This window comes from Arvicanthis niloticus, chromosome 6 (assembly GCF_011762505.2).
Source record: "Arvicanthis niloticus isolate mArvNil1 chromosome 6, mArvNil1.pat.X, whole genome shotgun sequence".
In the NCBI taxonomy this organism is placed as follows: domain Eukaryota; kingdom Metazoa; phylum Chordata; class Mammalia; order Rodentia; family Muridae; genus Arvicanthis; species Arvicanthis niloticus.
In genome coordinates, this window is record NC_047663.1 from 8,716,823 (window position 1) to 8,737,980 (window position 21,158).

The 21,158-nt window shown below is 48.7% G+C and overlaps 1 protein-coding gene across 2 annotated transcripts in view; it reads left to right on the forward strand.

The window, feature by feature from the left end:
- Sdk2 (sidekick cell adhesion molecule 2) overlaps positions 1–11,027 on the forward strand; it is a 274,696-nt gene extending 263,669 nt beyond the window's left edge. For both annotated transcript variants that reach the window (XM_034507500.2, XM_076935522.1), the window contains one exon: positions 8,331–11,027. In XM_034507500.2, coding sequence (XP_034363391.1) covers positions 8,331–8,684 — 354 coding nt within the window. In that variant the 3' untranslated portion in view covers positions 8,685–11,027. The remainder of the gene's footprint in view (positions 1–8,330) is intronic.
- The last annotated feature ends 10,131 nt before the right edge of the window (positions 11,028–21,158 follow it).

Consider the following 21,158-nt stretch of genomic DNA (forward strand, 5'->3'; position numbering starts at 1 on the left):
CTGTGTTTCTACATCATCCTAAGGCTTAGGACAGCTCCAGCAGATTCATAGGGAGAAGCTGTCTCTGACTTCTCTCAAATCTTCCTGTCTCTCCCTCCCCCTATCTCTCTCTAGTCCTGGGAATAGAACACAAAGTCCCCCACTTGCAAGATGATAACTTTACCCCTGAATTGGCCTCTGGCCTATTTCCTGAGCCTTTCTCAGAACATGGAGGTGACGGAGACATGGCTCTGACACACACACCCAGGAGCTCCTTGGGATCTGCAGGGTTACATCTGGAGGTAGAGCAGCTGACCTTGTCCCTCAGACACCCTTGCTGCACACATCCCCACCAGAGCTGTCTGGATTATCAGTCAGGGTCTGGAGTGTGATGTATCCTTCCTGATGGCCGTCCTAGGCAGATGACAAATGCAGGTCCCTGAGGATTGGCCACCATTCCCCCTCAGTGTCAGTGGCTCTGAGAGAATCACTGCCTCTTTGAGGGGTCCCCTCCCCCAGGTCCCCTGTGCATGAGTGTGTATGTGCAGCCTGGTTTATATTCTGAGTCAGGCCATCCAAATCTCATTCTCCAAACTGATACAAGTCTGTCTAGTCTCTATCTTGTGAGAGAGTCATAAACAAAATGTCAATTTGATTGTAAAATAAACATATATGATAAGATGCAGTGTGAGAAAGGCCCCCAGAGGGCTGTGGGGGAAGGGCTAGAGGCAGAGGCTCCTCCCAAGGACCCAGGGCCATGCCTCAAGAGGTGCTAGAGACAGTATCCCCCATCCCAGCACAGGAAAGGCACACCCAAAGAAATTTGTCTGTGGCTTGTTTGGTGAAATGTCTAAAAATGCAGCCTGGCTACATTCCAACTCATTTTCAAAATAACAGCACAAGTTTAGCAGCGAAAAAAATATGTATATTTAGCACACAAATACACTCAATGGAAAAGAAACACTAAGCCCAGAGCCGATGTCTTCCAATTTTAATATCCAGGTCCTAGTGGGATCATGGTTGGCCAGCTTCAAGCTCATTTTTTAAAAAATCAAATCTATGTGAAAACATTTAAAGAAAATGTGTGGGACCAATCACATCTTTTTTTTTTTTAAGGACTAGGAATCAGGATAGGCCCTAAGAATTGTGGGTACATGACACTCTAAATCCCTGGGAGATACTGACAGCATTATGATTACTTCTAGGTTAAAACAATAAGAAACAGTGGTGGTGGTATGGGGGACAGTGGTCATACACACCTCAAAAATCCAGACCCCCCCAACTTCCTGTTATACCTTTCAGAGTACTTTATGCAAATCAGGCACATCGAAGGAATAAGTGTTGACTTCCCATCTCTGTGGAACTTATTCTTGGATCCACTGCTTCCTTCCTCAGGGAACACATTCAGGGGAACACACTCAACAGCCATTGGTCCATACATACTGCATGGTACCAGATAATAGTTTTTTTCCACCAACAAAATAAGCCAATTCAAGCCAAATTAAAGATATAGAAGCGGGTTTATTGGAGGCAGCTCTTGGGCCGGTTCAGTGGTCTCAAAGAACGGGGCCAGGGAAATCGCCATGCAGAGAGGCCAACAGGGAAGTGGGAGCCGACAGAGAAAGAGATCATGCAGGCAGAGTCTGGGGTGGGTGGCGGGTCCTTCCATCTGCAGCACACGCCTAGCACACCTGGCGGCGGTAAATGATGACATAATCAGTTGCTAGGTTCCTGAGAGCAAGCCAGTGGCATTGCTTGTATGTTAACAGGGTTAGGGGTAGGGGTAGGTTTAGGGGTCCCAGGTTTGAATTCTAGCACCAGACACATCTATGGTATTAGCTGCAACAGTAAGCAATAGATGCTTTGTGACATCCTATTATGGTCTGTCGGAGAGGGCTACCTGTACATAAATAATCACACGTCTCGATTCTCAAATATCATGGAACCATAAAGACTAACTGTAGGAAGAAAAGGATGTCCAAATTTCATTCTGTTTCCTGCTGTTTGAGCAAGTTGAGCCACTGAAGAGACTTGGGGGAAAGGTCACCACCCAAAGGCAAGTGACAGGGGGAGGGGGTGCTCCTGGAAGATGGGGGTACTTATTTGGTGTGTGCTAGTCCAAGTCAGAAACACCATACCCTTCCTGTAAGGCCTCGTCTGCTGAAGGTTTCTCATCTTTTTGTCCATTTTGTTTCTTGTCCATGAGGTTGGGCCATCCCTGGAACAGGCTGAGCTAAGGCCCTGTCTGCCTCTCACTCTCCTTAGTCCAAAGAGAGAGATGCCACAGGACAGAGAAGTTGGCCAATACCTTATCCATGCCAAACCTCATGCTTTATGCATCTCATTTAGAGCCCAACAGCCCTGCCACTGTGATGAGTTGATGTCCCATAAGGCACTGGGGGATTCAGATACTCAGAGATGGTCAACATTAAGCTCTTGGTTACAGAGCTCAGAAGAGCAGGTTACCGGGACTCAGTCTGTCCTGATGATTCCGGAGACAGCGCCCATCCCAAACCTTTCTCAGGAACCTCCCTGAAGGCTCTTGACCACAGACATTCTAAACAGACAGCTAGGATGCCTCGGCTGACATTTTTCAAGCTGTTTTCACACGGGGAGCCCAAAGTTCTGAAAATGACCCCTCACAGGGACATCAGTGAAGTGTCCTCTGAAGATTCTCAGGGACCCCTTAGCAACCTCTCCAACTCCAGTCCCCAGCGCCTGCAGAAGGTAGCGACTCTGCCCCAAAGGTTAGCATATCCAAGGGGCAGGGCCAGAGCACTGTGTCCAGAATGTGGCCAGGCAGGACAGATCCCCTGGGACCCCAGATGTGGGGGGGGGTCTCTATCTCTCTGAAGTCCTCGAAATAAGAACAGGGATACACACACACACACACACACACACACACACACACACCACCTACCTAGTCCCAGATCTCAAACCCGTCTCTTACACGCCCTGAGGCCCTCGTCCAGCACCTTTCCCAGCCTGTAGTAAATAAGCAAACAAGCCAAGGGCTTTTTCTTCTCTTTGGGATTTCAGCTTTTTCTCTAGAATTGGCCTTCCTTCTGTGTTCCTCCCCCACTCCTGTCCCCCAGCCTGTCCTGTCGTCTGCCCTCCCGCTCCTGTGACTGAGTAATTGCTGATTGAGTGGGCTTTGAGGAGCTGTTAAGAGCCCAGGGAACTGAAGCAGACGCTTGATGGCCTGGCAGGATGGTCCCTGAAAGCCCCCTTTGTGCTTGCCTGCTCCTGGGACGCAGCATTCAGTTACTGAGAGAGGGCTGAAAGCTACAATTGGAGCCCCTGGCTCCCCTCACAGTCTTTCTTCTCACCCCTCCCCCACCCTGAAAAGAAACAGATGTTCAGGGAGGTGGAGGCGGGAACTGCCCTGTTAGTCTGAGGCAAAGATTTCCCCGCCCCCCCTTCTTCCTAGACCCCAGGGGAGCTGGAGGAGGGACTAGTCAAGAGCTCAGACCCCACCTCCTGAGCACCCCCACCCCCCCTTCCAGCCTTCCCATCTGTCAGGGCTGCTGTCCCAGAGGGCCAGGCATCCAGTAGGTGTTCATGAGATAGCAGCTGCTGGTCTGAGGTGGTATAGATAAATGGGCTTTCAAATTTGGGCCTGGAAGAACCAGAGAGGACTCACCCCATCCCCAAACCAGACCCCGCCCACAGTTGGCTAGCACGGGAGGCTGTCCCATTCTAGTGACATCACTGAGGCAATCTCTAATTCCTGGACCCTTGTGATCTCTCCCAAGGGGGCTCTGAGTCCTCCCACTGAAACTCTGTCCCTGCCCCAGCCTTTCTCCTTAATAATACCATTTATTCTACTCCTGACACTTCAGCTCCTTTTTTGCGTAATAGCTACCATTTTGCAGACCAGTCCACCAAGGCTGAAAGCCTGCCACCTCTGACCCCAGAGGCTCATACATTGTAAAAGTGGCACACCATAATCCGGGACTCCTCCCAAATTTGTAAGCCTAGGGCTAGCCAAAGTTCTAGATGCCTTGGAGATGCTGGCAAACTCTAAGACAGGATGCTAGTAGAAAGGTCTAACCTGGTTCTCTACACACACACCCCAGACCCTTCCAGAAGAGAGACAACCTTCCCACCCACCACACCACAAGCATACACCCATTACTGCCACGACCATCACCATCACCCCCAGCCTCCGGCCTCAGGGTATTAGCCTGGCCTCTGCATATGGACCCCTCCTGTCTATGTCTTTTGTTCTGGGTAGGCAGCTGGGCAGACACACACACACACACACACACACACACACACAAAAGTGGCTCTCATTGTGCTGCCTTGAACCCCAGGCTAATTGACTGGAGGGGCTGTCCATTGTGGGCTCTACCCTCCTGGGGAAGACAGTTACTTGGAGTCTGCAAGGGGGAGAAGCTGAGACTGCAGGAAGGTGAAGAGGAAGGGTGGGATGGGAAGGAGGGGAAGTAAGTTAGCCAATGGCTGAGGAATATTTGTCTCCCTGGGTGGCAGGGTAGGGCTCTCATTCTCCTCCAGGAGCTCCAGAGTAAGTGCAGATTAAGTGCCAGGGTGGACATCAGAAAATCAAGTAGAGCTGAACTAAAACCCCACCAGACCTGCGTCCCAGCAAACCCTCTGTCTCCGCATTCAGCATCAGCACTCAGTCAGTACATAGTACCAGTACCTGCACACCAGTAGTACTCACTGGGCATCGGCTCCCTCTTTCACATAGCATCAGTACTCACACAGAATAAGTACTTACATGGTACTGGTACCCAGGCAACGTTAGTGCTCACACAGGCCCCTTAGTATTCACAGAATCAGTGCTGAGTCACACGGCGTGAGCACTCATTCACTGACAGTACCCATGAAGCATTAGTACTTACATAGCACCAGTACCCATGATGCAGCAGGAGCACTCCCAAAACCTCAGTACTCACTTAGCACTAGTACCCATGATGCAGCAGGAGCACTCCCAAAACCTCAGTACTCACTTAGCACCAGTACCCATGATGCAGCAGGAGTATTCCCACAACATCAGTACTCACTTAGCATCAGTACCCATGATGCAGCAGGAGTACTCCCACAACATCAGTACTCACTTAGCACCAGTACCCATGATGCAGCAGTACTCCCACAACATCAGTACTCACTTAGCACCAGTACCCATGTTCAGTACTCACATAGCACCAGTACCCATGATGTAGGAGTAGTACTCCCACAACATTAGTATTCACTTAGCACCAGTACCCATGATGCAGCAGGAATACTCCCACAACATTAGTATTCACTTAGCACCAGTACCCATGATGCAGCAGGAGTACTCCACAACATCAGTACTCACTTAGCACCAGTACCCATGATGCAGCAGGAGTACTCGCACAACATCAGTACTCACTTAGCACCAGTACCCATGATGCAGCAGGAGTACTCCCACAACATTAGTATTCACTTAGTACCAGTACCCATGATGCAGCAGGAGTACTCCCACAACATCAGTACTCACTTAGCACCAGTACCCATGTTCAGTACTCACTTAGCACCAGTACCCATAATGCAGCAGGAGTACTCCCACAACATCAGTACTCACTTAGCACCAGTACCCATGCAGCATCAGTACTCACAAACACAGTGTTCCCAAAGCATGAGTACCCTGGCAACATGCATACCGAGGCAGCCTTAGCATTCACATAGTGAATTCACAACCGCAGTACAGAGGTGTAAGAGCTAATTACAGAAATGCCAAGTCAGCAGCTCCTGCCTCCCCAGGAGCGCCTGCCTGAGAAGTCACCATAGCATTGCCTCTCGTGAGGGTCTAGAAGCCACAGAAGGCTTTGTCCCTAGAACATGTTGTGTATCCCGTCTTCTGTGGCTCAGTCCTGGGAACAAAGTCACTTCCAGTTGCTTCAGATATCAAACAGGACACAGTGGATCACCCCAAACTTACTGGTGTTGGTCAAGCTGGGTTTTGTTGCCAGCTCTCTCCTTGACAAACATGTTTTCCTTAAGTTCATATAAAGGGTGAATTGGCCAGCTAGGGACAGTGGTGGGCAGGGGTGAAGAAGGCGAGGCATTAGCTGGGTAGCAGCCAGGCAGCCTTGGTGGCAAGCTCTGGGCTGCATGTCACTAAGTATGCCTTTCTCCATCCAAGTTGCTCTGTTCCCCAGAGTCTCGGTCTGTTATCTTACCACTTCTCAAAACATGGCTGGAAGCTTGGGGTGGGGGAGGGATGAGCGGTAATTTTAGCTCCACAATTCAGAGTTTACAATTCAGATTGACTTGTCTCCTGCAGAAGAAGCATGCGCCTAGAACTGCAGAATGTCACAACAGAGTTTAGAATAACTGAATATGTTACACTCATGGGGGCAGGAGGGCCTCCAAAGTCATCATAGGAGAATTTGGAGCTTTTGTTAGCATTAAAAAAAAAAAAAAAGTTTCATGTGTGCATGAGATTCTGTGATTCAAGTACAATGCATCTAGGAGCCCAGAAAAGCCTAAAGAGGGTACCAGAGTCCTTGGAACTGGGTTTACAGGCTATTGTGAATTGCACAACGTGGGGGCTGAGACCGGAACTCAGGTTCTTGGGGATGGTGGGAGATGTTATTTCCATGATGGTTTCCTAACTGGCTTGCTCGTATCCTGAATCATATGTGGGTGAGCATCTGCACTTTTCACTGCCTAAGGCTTCCCAAGTCTTTCTCTCAAACTTTATCCCTTGTCACAGAGTACAGATCCGGGTTAGAATGCATTTGGGAGCTAGAGAGATGGCTCCGTGGTTAAGAGCACTTGTTCTTGCTAAGGTCCTGGTTTAATTCTCAAGACCCACAGGGTGGCTCCAATAACTCCAATTTCTGGGCGTCCACTGCCCTCTTTTGACCTCCTGAGACCAAGTACACACACGGTACACAACACATCCATACACACTAAATAAATCTAAAAAAAAAAAAACAAAAAAAAAAATTTTTTTTTTTTTAGATAGCATCTTGTCACCAAAGTGCTAAGTCAAGGACACCAGACACAGATGGGTATGGCATCTGTAATTCCAAGAACTCGGGAGGCTGAAGCACGCATGAGGGTTGTCACACCCTTGAGAGCAGCCTGGGCTGTATATAGTATGTCACAGGCCGTCAGGCTGGTAAATGAGCTCTTGTCTCAAAAATCAACAAACAAAAAGAAGACGCTAGACAGAAAGGGTATGATGTGCACCCCTTTGGGTGGAGAATTGGAACAGGTTGTTCCTGAAGACAGAAAATAGATGTGTGGGTGTATGGGGGGGGGGAGACTTAATGGTTCAGGGTCACACACAGACTGAACAGTGCTGGATTGTTCTTATTTATTTATTTATTTATTTGTTTTTTTCGAGGCAGGGTTTCTCCGTGTAGCCCTGGCTGTCCTGGAACTCACTCTGTAGACCAGGCTGGCCTCGAGCTCAGAAATCTGCCTGCCTCTGCCTCCCAAGTGCTGGGATTAAAGGCGTGCGCCACCACTGCCCAGCTGATTGCTTACTTTTAAATGGTTGGCTTTATGTTGAGTAGATTTTATTTTAACTGGGAAGAGTAAAGGTTAAAATTTGACTGGGTAGGTCTGGCTCAGTCCTATGGGTTTGAAATCCTACCTATCATGAAGCTAAAAGCAGGAAGAATTACAAGATGAAGGCCAGTATAGTAAATTCAAGGCCAGTTTAAGGAAACTCTGTCTCAAAATGAAAAAAAAAAAACTAGAAAGCGGGGTACAGCGTAGCTCAGTAGTAGAACGCTTGCCTGGCATGAGTGAAGCCATAGTATGGCAAAGAGAAAAAGACTTACCTTCATGCTCTGGCAACACATTGGCTGTCACCTCATACTGGCTCTCCCTGAGGAAAGAGGGAAGGCGATGTGAAGGGACACTGTTGTGTTTATGAAAGGTGAAGAGGGAAGGAGGTGTAGTAAGGTATGGGGGAAGAGGGTGCCTCTGCGGGACCACGCTGAGGCATCCCTTCTGGGCCCATGCTGAGGGACCAGCCACAGGATAGTATAGTATAGAGTAGAGTGTATTCAGGGCGTGGGGAGGGGATTTGAGAGGGTAGCAGAGGCAGACAAAAGCGGGGGGGGGGGGAGGGTTGGGGGGGGAAGGGGCGAGGGGACAGAGCGGGAGCAAGAAGGCAAGAGCAAGAGAGAGCTGAGGGGGCAAGCAACCCCTTTAATAGTGAGTCAGGCATACCTGGCCGTTGCCAAGTAACTGTGGGGGCGGAGCTTAGATAAAATGCCTACAGACATTGTGGTAGTGAGGGGTTGAGATCTAGTCCTGAAAAAGGCAGAGCAGAGAAGGAGCCAGAATGTTCCACACCTTTGAGCCCTGACCTCACTAATACCCCGATTCTCTCCTCCTAGGGGAGTGACAGCGAGTATGAAGTGGACACGAACACTCAGAAAGCCCATTCCTTCGTCAACCATTACATCAGTGACCCCACATATTACAACTCTTGGCGGCGCCAACAGAAAGGCATCTCTCGGGCCCAGGCCTACAGCTACACAGAGAGCGATTCCGGTGAACCTGACCACGTCACTGTCCCCAACAGCAACAGCACCCAGCAAGGCAGCCTTTTCCGGCCCAAGGCCAGCCGGACTCCAACGCCCCAAAACCCCCCGAACCCTCCAAGTCAGCAGAGCACCCTTTATCGTCCCCCTAGCAGCCTTGCCCCCGGCTCCAGGGCACCCATAGCTGGGTTCTCATCCTTTGTTTGACATCAAAAAAGGAGAAAGAATAGGGGAAGAAAAAAAAAAAAAAAAAGACACCAAAATCCTCCTTTGCCACTTCCCAAAACGCCTGCCAGAAAACACACAAGAAGACCCCACCAAGACATCGACTCAACTTTTCACCTCCCAAGTTTATTTTTCCAGAGATTCCAGGGCCAGCAAAGCCGGGTTGGAGGACAGGCAGAGGGAGAAGAAACCCACAGGAGGATTTGGATGCATGTGACCTGCAACGGCTTCACATCCTTGGCGTCTGTCTGTTTTGCGGTGTAGAGGGCTGGAGACCAGATAGTCTCATTTCTACTGAGGACATAGGGGCTTGGGGCCCTGGAGAGAGGGAGCCATAAGGCAGGTGGGGCTGAGGGATCAGGAGGCTTCTAGAGAAGCATCCAGCCGGTTTCACCTCTCACACTTGTGCTGGATCCCTGGGATTGCGATCCTTGCCCCTCTGCAAAAAGGATGGGTGCACTCAGAGGCAAAGCCTGCCTGCTGTCTCTGGCTCTTGGCTCTTCCCGGCAGGTGTCCCATGGCTTTGTCACCCCTCTGCCCTGCCTCAGCACCCTCCAAGAGTTTAACTTCTCCACCAAGCATTTGGCTTTTTGAGGGCAGTTGGAGAAAAAAGAAAAATCAAATGGTAAGAATCCACTTAGCAACTTCCTTGTTCCTGCAAAACTTTTTTTTTTTTTTAATAATTGTGAATTCGAGGAAGAGGGCCTAAGGGTTGGGAGAGAAAGCCACATAACTGAGCCTCCTGTTGCTTGGATTCAGTTCCCTGAATGCCCATAAGGAGAGGTAACAACTGGGGAATGGACACCCAAGGTGCTGGCTCCACACTAAGGGATGCAGGAAATCAGAGATGCAAGGATAAAGCCTTGACTGTTTCCTTCTGATCTACCTGCCCAATGCTAAGAGAAAGGAAACAGGTTGGGGGGCAGTGCCTCGGATAGGAAGTTCAGCCCACCTAGCCTCACAGGGAGAAGGCTGTATGTTCAGAATACCACTTTCCTCTGAATGTATACCTTCCTGCTAGACCATGCATCTGCCCCATAAACTTGGAAGAAAAAGCGTCCAGGGGCCCTTCTTAAGAGGATACCCTGGGACTCCTTTGCCCAACATTTTATTTTAAGATCTGTTCCCCCCTCCCACCTTACCCCCCCCCCCGGCCCTCTGTCTCTACCTACTACACACAGAGGGGTGGTCCAGTCCCTGGTCCTGAGGCTTCTTTATAAAGAATCAACGGTCACTTCAACTCCCCCTAACATCTCCCAGGTGGGGTTCAGTGAAGGCAGAGCTGGGAAGGACTAAAGAAAGGCCAGCCAGGAAGCTTTGTCCAAACTGCACACAGCAGTTGAGATGTGTGGTCAGCCCAGCTAGGAGAGGCGGGTCAGACAGGATCAAGGGACAAGAATAGGTGATGGGAGGGAAAGGCAGTTACTCCCAGGAATGTTCTGTAAAAAGCCATGGGGGCCTGAACTTCTCATCAGCTTCAGCCTTCCAACGAAAGGATTTGGCCGGGAGGTTTTCTGATGTCCTGGATTGGCTTAAGCCCTCGGGACATCAACCAGCCTAAGGCTCAGCCTACTGCTGGGAATGCATGGCTGCCTCATTCAGAGGCTTCACTGGGGGCATGTCCAAGTCAATAAAGAGCCAGACTTGCTGGGAATCTACACAGCAGTTACTGCCAGCCTTGTTGAGAGGCCTAAGTGGAGAGCCTGTAGCCGTTCTCAGCAATCGCTAGTCGCTGCTAATTCTCACTGGGCGGAGAAGCCAGGGTCAAGGCCTGAGTAAAGAACACACTTGAATACTCTGTGGGCACCTCCCTACGAGTCTGTCCCATGGGATATGTGAGTGAGGAGATGTTCCGGGAAGCCAGGTCAGCAGCAGGCAGGTGACCCAACTGCTGTGTGTGAACAGGAGCTTTTCACAGTGACTTCTCTTAGGCAGATACAAAGGCTAAGCCAGGAAGGACAGCCTTGTTCCCAAAGGACAACAAAGGGCTGAGACCTTGCCCCTCCAGGGATACAGGTTTCCCAGGGCCACCTTGAACTTTGTCAGTCAGCTGGACCCCAACCCCCGAAGCATCTGGCATCTCCAGAGCCCCACATCCACAGAGGCTGCATGAGTTCACACTGCCACGCTCACTGTCCGTCCCTTGTGTCTTTTAAAAGCAACTTCATCTTTTTCTTTTTTCTTTTCCTGTCTTCAGAGGCTTTCACCATTTAAGGATGTTCCAAGTTTACATTAGGGAATTATTAGCCCAGCCTAGCCCAGCCTAACCCAGCCTAACCCAGCTCAGTGAGGGAGCTTTAAAGAGGAAGTGGGAATGGTTTTTTTTTTAAAAAAAAAAAAAACTTAATTTGTGTGTGTGTGTGTGTGTGTGTGTGTGTGTGTGTGTGTGTGGTGTTGCACAGGAGGCCAATTTTCCTTTGCCTTTAATGAATCACCTTGTGCACTGAGATCCCCCTCCCCCTCCCGTGTGCTCATTGGAACCCTTGCTGGCATCCATGTGCACAGGCACACTTGTGCTTATGAACAAGCATATAAAGATATGCACAGAATATATATCTATGTGTGTTAACAAAGGGGCTCTTGTCATGCCCTCTGATGGCCCCTTGGCTGTGTCTCATCCCCATGAGGCATGGATGGCCTGGGTCACTTGCACTTGGGGCGTCAGTGAGACCTATTATGTAACCAAGCAGCTGAGCACATTGCAAGCTACAGCGCCTAGATGAGCCTTGGGTGAGAGCCTTCCGTTTAGGCACTACCTGTCTGGTGGGGGTGGTGGGGTGGACTATCGCCTACACAGCCCCCAGCCACGGCTGGACACCCAGTAGGTTTCAGCTGTGGAACTCTAGGTTGTTTTAATGACATCTCTTGGCCTATGTTTACATTTCTGCTGGGCACTGGAGGATCCCAAGAACTCCACCCAGACACCCTGCCACATTCTAAGGGTATGGCGGGCACCAACCCTGGGTAAGGGGAAGCTATCAATTTCCTGAGCCAATGAGGCCAGGGCTGTTGTCTTGTGACTCTACGGGAAACAGGTTCACAGAAGGACACGCCTAGCCCTCTCGCTGTTGCCTCTCTGTGCCCGGAGGAAATCTGCCCTGTATTCGGGAGCCCACACTTAGCATGCTGGGGCTGGTCTCTTCTCTCCTGGCAGTGCCTCCTGCATCCTTGCAGTCTCTGCACCCAGATTGCCAAGACTAACCAAATAGCTGCTCTGGGTTTCAGAAGCATCTTCCTCCGGAGAGCTGCAGGGAGTTTACAGACCCATGCTGCTGCCTCTCCTTTCCCCTTCTCCACCCCAAACCTGACACTGCCATGAGTCAGAGGGAACAAGGACACAGCTGGGCTGCCTTGCCAGCCCTTGCTTCTTGAGGCCTTCTGTCATTGCTGTCCATGCCTGCCCTGGACAGCATTTCTAAAGGTGCCAGAACCTCACAGTAGGCTGCCCTAGGCAGGGGCTCCCCTCGCCTTCTCGAGTGGCACACGGTGAAGGTGCCACAGTGTGCAGCCAGCCAGCTGGGCCATCAACGGGGGGAAAGAGGGGACCCACAGACAGCCACCACCAGCTCCTGAGTGCCTCTGTGGTCCCATACAGGGACACCCACCCTAACCAACACCTCGAGCACAGGTGCCCCACTCCCTTGGGACGACCCCTCCTTTCTGTTTCCATAAAAAACAAAATCCAAAGCATTTAAGTGTGGTACCTTCCTCCACCCATATAGACTCCCAAAACAAAACTCGGTACAAATCTTTATTTTTTTGATTTAAAGGCTATAATGAAAAATTATAGGGAGAGTATTCATTATGGCAGGTGTCTATCTGTAAGAAAATATATATATATCTATATGTCATATAGCTTGTTAGCAAGTTTATTTTTTAAATGAAAGGTAAGAAAGAAATTGATTTGAAATATATACCGCCAGAAGTCCCATGTCCTGTCAAACTGTCAGTATTTTATAAATAAACTTTTTTTTTTTTTTTTTTTTTGGAGTTCTGAAGTGGCAGTCATTCTTTTTCTCAGTTCAAATTCTGTTCCTCAAACATATGTTTCAATTTCTAGCCGTGTGGAGATTGTGCAGAGCTAGTCCCGGGCAGGGCTTGTCTGCTCTCTAAGTTCATCAGCACGTGGTGTCTATACCTTTAAACCAAAAAAGTCCTGCTTGAGGCTGAGTAGAGCTCAGCTTTAGGACTTCAGCCTCCCATGCAGGGGCTCTGAGTTCGATCGTTGGCACCAGAAGAAGAAAAGGGAAGAATGTGTTGTTCTAAGTTTGGGGGATCAGAGCCCCTCAGATGTCTGATGTGACTGATAACGGGCAATACTGACCATAGCATGGTGTGGGAGAGAGGCCTTGGTGGTTAAGAGCACCTAAGTTCAGTTCCCAACACCCACATCATTGGGCTGCCCGCAACTGTTTGTAATTCCAGTTCTAGGGGTCCAACTCCCTTTTCTGGCCTCCACAGTCACCTGTGTATACACACACACACACACATGCATGCATGCACAGGCACATTCACACACACACTTATGCATGCACAGGCACACACACACATGCATGCACAGGCACACTCACACACATGCACTCGCATGCATGTGCACATGCACACACACATACACTCACAAACACAATGCACGCACACATGCACACACACTCACACATGCACGCACACACACACAAACACAATGCACGCACAAAGACTAATAATGCATACAAAGACTAATAAATGAAATTTAAAATATACATGTATAATGACGACAGTAAGAAGCGACACATCAATACCACACTCCGTGGGGTCAGATGATCACTTGATATTCAGAACCCGATAAAGCCCTGAATGTGACAGCCAAGGAAGGGAATGGGCACAGAGAGCGTTTTAAGAGGCTTGCTCTCCAGAAGCAGAAGGGGCAGAGCCAGGATTCGTCTTAAGAACACAATTAGACTCTGGACTCCCACACTCTCACAGTAGTAATAACTTTTAATTGTTACAAATCTAGCACATAGGTCCAGTCAGGGTTACTTTTAATGTGTGGTAGGACTTTTTGTTGGGCGTTTTATTTACTTTTTAACAATTTTCCCCCTAGAGTCTTACTTCCCAGACTGGCCTGAAAATCACAACAATCCTCCTGCCTCAGCATCCCAAATGCTTAGATTATAGGTTGTTGGACTGATCAAAATACATTTACCAGCACTTAGGAGGCAGAGGCAGGTAAATATCTGTGATTTCAAGATCAGCATGGTCTGTACAGTGAGTTCAAGGCCAGCCGGGGGCACATTGTCTCAAAAAAGAAAGAAAAAGTATATATGTAGATTAAATGCGTTAGTTTTACTTAAAATGCACACATGTAAATTCATTCACTAATCTGTTGGTATCGAGCCATGACATTATTCATTTTCTGCAAGTTGGCAGTTCTCTATGATAGTTTCTTTGCATAAATCTCATCCATTTTGCATACATCACACTTACAAGGCAACATGAGTGCGTTCCCCTTTCTGCTTTTTCTTCTTTTCTTTCCTCCTTCTCTCACTCTTCTCCCTTTCGTCTCTTTTCAGAGTTGTTTTTTAAAATATTTACTTTGTTTTATGTGTACCAGTGTTTTTGCCTGCGTGTCACTGTGCACAATGTTAGGCCCATGGAGGCCTAAAGAGGGCATTGGACCCCCTAGAACTGCAGTTCAAATGGTTGTGCCCTGCCATGAGGGAGTAAATAATCCAACCTGAGTCCTTTAGAGAAGCAGACAGTGCTGTTGACCTGTGGGCCATCTCTTCACCAGCTTTTCATTCCTTGAGTCTGTATTTCCAGAGAGCCTTGAACTCGAAGCTGCCCTTGGGTTTCAGTTTCTGCATGAGGTCACAGAGATGTACTATCCTTTGTTTATTTGTTTATTTAAAACAAGTTCTCACTCTGTTAGCCCAATCTGGCCCAGAATTCAGTGTGTATGTGGTCCAGCCTAGCCTGAAGCTCATAGCAATTCTCCTGCCTCAGCGTCCCACGTGCCTGGATTATAGACATGAACTATCATTCCCAGCTTGAGTTTCTATTTAACTGGGTATGATGGCACATGCATTTAATCCCAGTGGTCTGGAGGCAGAAGCAAGCAGAGTTCAAAGGCCAGCCTGGTCTACATAGCAAATGCCAGGCCAGCTAGGATTACATAGTGAGGTCACAACACCACCCCGAACCCTCAGAAAAAAAAGAAACTAAAAACAATAAAAATAAAAACAATGTGTGTGTGTGTGTATAAATATGCACATGCTTTGACACATGCACAGACAGTAGGGAATGACTTCTCCCACAGTTTGGGTCTAGGGTATTGAACTCAGAGCAGCAGGCTTAGCAGCTTCCTTAACTACTCTGGCCAACCTTGAGTTTCTATTTCTTAAAATGTGGGTCTGGCCGGGTGGTGGTGGTGGCGCATGCCTTTAATCCCAGCACTTGGGAGGCAGAGGCAGGTGGATCTCTGAGTTCGAGGCCAGCCTGGTCTACAGAGTGAGTTTCAGGACAGCCAGAACTACATAGAGAAACCCTGTCTCGAAAAACCAAAAAAAAAAAAAAAAAAAAGTCTTTTTTTTCTCCTCTTCTTCCTCCTCCTCCTCCTTCTCTTCCTCCTTTTCCTTGTCTTCTCCTCCTCCTCCTTTTCTTCTTCTTCCTCCTCCTTTCTCTTCCTCCTCCTCCTCCTCCTTCCTCACGTTCCTCTATAAAGCCATGAGTTCCTAGGAAGCAGGTCCCAGCAGCGCAGGCTCTCCTTCCAGCAAGTTCTCACACAGCCTGCTCCCCAGGTGACGCAGGCTAAGGCAGGCTGGGCCTTTCATTTTGGCTTCCTTTCATCTTCGATCATTCCCTTGCCTGTTCCAGGGCTGACCTCAGCTCTTCGAGCACTGCAATGCCCAATTTGCACATTAATCTCTCTGTAAGACTCTCGCCCCTCCCTTGTCCGTTTATGGCAATAGCTACAGCACAATGAGTGACACTCTGGCCTCCTCTCTGGTTTTGTCACACTGACATTTATGGGGTTGTCCATTCTCAACAGTGCTCATTTCTCTGACGTTTATAACATCACCCCTGCATGTTGTACCCAAAGGAATAAGTCCCCATTTTCTAAAATGCCCAGGGAACATGTAGTGGGTGCCTCTTCCCTCCCTCTGTATCATTCTGGGGGAATTACTGGAAGTTGATGGCTCTGATCAAAAGGTTGAGTTCCTATTTCTTTAACGAAAAGCGGTTTGCAGAAGTAACAAGTTGCTGAGATAGCACATCTCCAGCTCTCCTGATCTTTCCCAGGATTCTCCAGGTCCTACCTATGACTAAGTCAACAAGACTTTGTATTTTTTTTATTTATTTTTTTTTTTTTTTGGTAGATCCTCTTTACCAACAGGTACATAACTCAACGAGAGATGACAATTCAGTTTCCACTCTTATTTTACATTTTACACCATTTATGGAATTATGTAAAAACCATCAGAAGGTTTGCGGCCATAAAGAAGTTTGAAACAACTGATGCTTTGTAAACAGCCTGACTCGGGCAGGGGGAGCAGACGGGCCTGATGGACAGCAGCTTACCACCGTCTGCATGCAGGGCTCTATGGAGGTCCGCATGCTTTGCAAGGGAATCTTACACATGCATTAAATCCAGGAGTCGGGAAAGAAGAGGTCAGATAAGAGACGTCTGTTTATATCACCTTGCAAGCTCTGAGTATTATCCTACTTTACCACCGATTCTCACATCGAGAAGAGGGTCTGAGTGGTCATTTTGACTACACATACTTTTTATCTCGCATATAACTGAGGACCCCGTTCCCACATTAGAAGTAACTTACAAACCCACTGCCTGAGGATGCTTGCTTAGAGTATAATAACAGGGCCTCTTTCGGGTCTTGGCTCTAAGATGAACAAAAAGAGAAGAAACAGAAGTCTCACCAAAAAAAAAGAACCACAGCCATGTGTAGCAAATTTACTGTAGGAACCATGCCCAGTGCATGGCCAAGGACACGGCCATTAAGAACTGACTGCATCACTCGGAGTAGGGTAGAGGCATCTGCCAACAGGGATATTAATGAAACCAGCATTTCCCATGATTCCGTGCTTCCTGAGCTGTAGCTGAAGCCGCACCACAGCGTGATCTGTGCACTTCAGAGCAAGGTGCTCTGGGGCAGGTCTCATGAAGCAAGCCCACCACAACTGAGACACGGGGCCGATGTGTCATGGTAAATGTTATTCGGGGATTTCTACCCCACCTTTGATTATTTAGTTCTTAAAGAAAAGACAGAAAACGTTTACATTTATAATAAGTCTTAAAAGCACTAGTGCTGGGCAGACATCAAATCTCTATGCTATTTTGTCTACTTCCCCGTCAATAATCCCAAAATATAGCTTGCCATGTTCCACCTGGACCGCTCCCTCTCCAGCTGGTCAGCTCTCAGGCCAAGCTGTGGGCATCTTTATTAACCAATGGCTTTAAATCAAGGAGCAAGGTTTGCTCACTAGAAGCTGGCATAGTGAGGCACCTAGACCCTGGGATACAGAACTTAGACTAACAATACACAGCAACAGACCAAACTCAACTCCCATGACCTCCAGCAGAGCCCATGTGGAAAACTGGCTTCGTGAGGATAGAGGAAAACCCATCGGTGGAAAATAAGATAAAATGGAAATTATATATAAAAAGAAAAGTATAACATGGAAGCCAGGGGAGAGGGATGATTCTAGAACAGTCTTTCTTGAAAATGTTGGGACTTAAAGTGTTATCCACAGGATTTCATTTCGTAGATTCGTTATGGAGCCCAGGCTGGCCCAGAATTTATGATCCTTCTGCCTCCATCTCCCGTGGGCTGGGACTCAGGCCTGTGCCAGCCGGCATGCCCAGCCCTCCTACTTTACTTAGGAGAACAGAATGAGCCCATCAGTGAGATTTCGGGGTGGGGGTGTTGGCTAGAAAGGTCAGCAAAGTAGCACAGTCCTTCAATCCCAGCACTCGGGATGCAGAGATAGGCAATTTTCTGTGAGTTTGGGGTCAGCCTGGGCTACAAGAGACCTTGTCTCAGAAAACAAAACAAGGGGGTTGGGAGGTGGCTTAGTGAGTAAGAAGGCTTATTTTGCAAGCATGACAACCTGAGTTCAAGTCCCCATGTAAAAGGATGGGCATGATGGCATGTGACTTCACTCCCAGCAGTGGGGGATGGAGATAGACACCATCATTTCGTGGCCATTCTCACATCCAGTTGTGCTCTGCTGTCCTTCAAGGCTCCCCATGGCTGGATGCTATGTCCGAAAAATCGAGTCTTGTGAATTCAGGAACCCTTGGGAGGCAAACAGACCTGTCAGGATGCACAAGGCAAGCTTCAAGGCAAACTTCCACCCAGTCGAGGCTCTACTGGGGAGGGATTTGAGGAGAGATCCATGCTGGTTTGGTTTCCTTTTTTGTCAGCTTGTCTAGGATGAAGAATTGCCTCCATCAGTTTGCCCCTCAGGCAAGCCCATGGGGCCTTTTGTTGATTGATTGCTGATTAGTGTGGAAGGGCCCAACCCACTGTGAGTGGGTCCACCTCCAGGCACGTGGTCCAGGATTGTATAAAGAAAGCAAACTGAGCATGCCACAGGGATCAAGACAGCAAGTAGAATTCCTCCATGGCTTCCCCCAGTGTGGCCTGCAGCCTGAAATTAGTGTTTATCACAGCAACAGAAATCATCCCTGGACAAGATCCCTCTCCTCAGTTGTGGGTAAGTTGTGAAAAATGACAGAGGGCACTCCAAGACTCAGGAGTATGACAGCTGAATGTCATTCATTCCCACCTATGCTATGGCCAATGGAAAGAGAATTTTCTAGAACTTGCAGAGAGAGAGAGAGAGAGAGAGAGAGAGAGAGAGAGAGACCCAGCTTCTCTCCCATGTCATTCTCCTGTCTGAGCCCCTTATAATCCAAATCCAATTCCCAATGAGAATTTGAGGATGCTGGGTGCAGCCCATGTAGAAAAGACACCCTGTTGGATAGAGAATAAGGCAAGGCATAGTCAGGAGGGCAGGGTAGATAAGAGCCAACTGGCTCATAGACAGACCTACTGGTGTTACGTCCCCATAGAAAGTTCCATGCTTGACCCCACCATATATAATATAGTCTTTCCTCAGTATCCCCAAAGGTAAAACAGTGGGATTCCATGAGGTGCCTTGGCATTTCTATTGCACACTAGCGCTGCCACATTCCAGCCCTGAAACCCCACTGATGTGTCGCCAATCCTCCCAGAAATACCAGAGTCAGGATCTGAACCCACACCTTACCAGGTGCTACGGTGCTCCCCCTCTTTTAACCAGTGAGCAGTTTGGCTCAAATGTTAGACACTGTTCAACCCGAGGAGAAAGGCTGGTAGACTCTGTGTGGGTGGCAGATCAGCAGGAGGCATTGTCAAAGCTCCTGGCATCACACTGGCCATGGAGGGAGGATACGTGAATGAAGGAGCATGCCGGTGTTCTGGGCAGATTTCATGTGTGGATATAAAAATTTGAGTCAGATGTGATTTCATGTATAGCCAAATAGCCTTCTGGTTTCTTTTTTCCTCAACTTACCAACCGTTTTTAGCTCACAGGCCACATAGAAACAGAATGGACTAGTTGTCTAGTCTAGCTTGGAATTACGTATGCGCGCGCTCACTGGATCTCTGTAGGGTTTTGGCATGGTTCCTGGATGGGGCAGGTATGTTAGAGTAATGTTTCCCCAAATTCACTTCTAATAGGAACCTCAGAAGTTGGGTCTTTACAAATGTAAAGTAATTAGTTAAAAGGAGGCCTGAGGAGGAAAGGACACAGAACACATCCAGGAGAGAAGACAAAGGCAGGCATGATGGCTTTCACTTACAATCAGGGCACCAGGGAGGCAGAGTCGGGCCAATCCCTGGGGCTCAATGACCAGCCAAGCCTACCCTAACAGACAAGCTCCAGATAAAAGTAAGAAACCCAGTTTCAAAGACGGGTGGACAGCACCTGAGGAACGGCACTCAAGAGTGTCTTTTAACCTCCACATGCATAGCAAGGGGTGTACAAATGCATGTGTAGGTGTGAGCACACGCACACATCACATACAGAAACACAGGTCGAACCCAAGTGATATTGCTGCTGCTACAGACCAATAATGGAAGACTTACTAGGAATTATTAGCGGTTACAAGAGGCTGGAAGGGGCACCCCCACCGCCCCAAAAGTACCTGGCAGACACCTTGATTTTGAACTTCTGGTCTCCACACGGGTGAAGACTACATCTCTGTTGGTGTAAACCACATTTGTGGTTATGTTGGTGTAAACCACATTTGTGGTTATTAGTCACAGCAGGCCTATACCCTACCTGAGAGCTGCCATTGGTGTTGACGTACATCGTTTTTCTCCAGGAGTTTGATTCAATAAACTTACAAGGGCTGATGGGATCCCAGAGTCAGGGAGCTCAGGCCTCCATCCCCCTTCCTCCTCCAGGAACATTAAGTTTCTGTAGAAAACTCCAGCCAGTTCTGAGTTAAATTGGCAATTATAGGATGCTTGCCTTCCTCCCTCTCCCCAGCCTCCTCCATTTAAATTGTTTCCGCCTCTCACCGAGAGCCAAGCCCATCCTTCCCTGGCTGGAAGAACCAACCAGCAAAACACTAATCCCAGATGCTGGGGTCCAGAACTCAGGGCTTCTGCCCTCTGAGGGGAATACAAGCTGAGTGGGAAATACAGGCTGCCTGGTTGTGATGGAGGTCGGACCTTGTGCTCTCTTGGCTGGCACCAGGCCTGACCCGTGGGAGGCAGAAGCAAACATCTGGCTGGAACCTCATCACCCTCCCCCCACCCTGGGATTGCAAGAGGGTAGATCAGCACGTGCTCTTGAAGTCCACAGTACAGCAGAAGACAAAGGAAGGAAACCAGACGCCATCGACCCAGGAACATTATGATAACCCTCTCCAGGACACCCCTGTACTTTGCAGAAACTCATTCATTTCATGTCACAATGACCTAAGAGTGACAAAGACAGACCTGTTAATCTGCTGAGGGGGACAGAGCTGGGGATACCAGAGACATAGTCAATGCCTGGAGACCTTCACAGACAAAGCATAGCTTAGAGACGGCTCAACTCCCAGGGCAATGGGAGCTGCCTACATAGACTCAAAACAGCAGCCCTTCCCTGACTCCTCGGCCTGGGACACTCAACCATGAGCTGTTGGGTGGAGATAAGGAAGGCCCTTGGGGCCACTTAGAAATAGTGTTGACAATCTCAGCATATTTCGCTCCTACTGCATCTGTACATTAGAGGATTTAGGGAAGAATCTAGAAGCTTTGGATGGGCAGAATGGCAAGAGGTCAGAGAAACTACCTCAGATTTAGTCCGGATGTCATTCTTAGTCCAAGAGCCATGGGGAGGGGCAGAGGAGGAGGCTGGGGACTGTGATAACCACATCTGACTGCTGCTGTCCATCACCCTCCCACCCCCACCAAGTCCTTC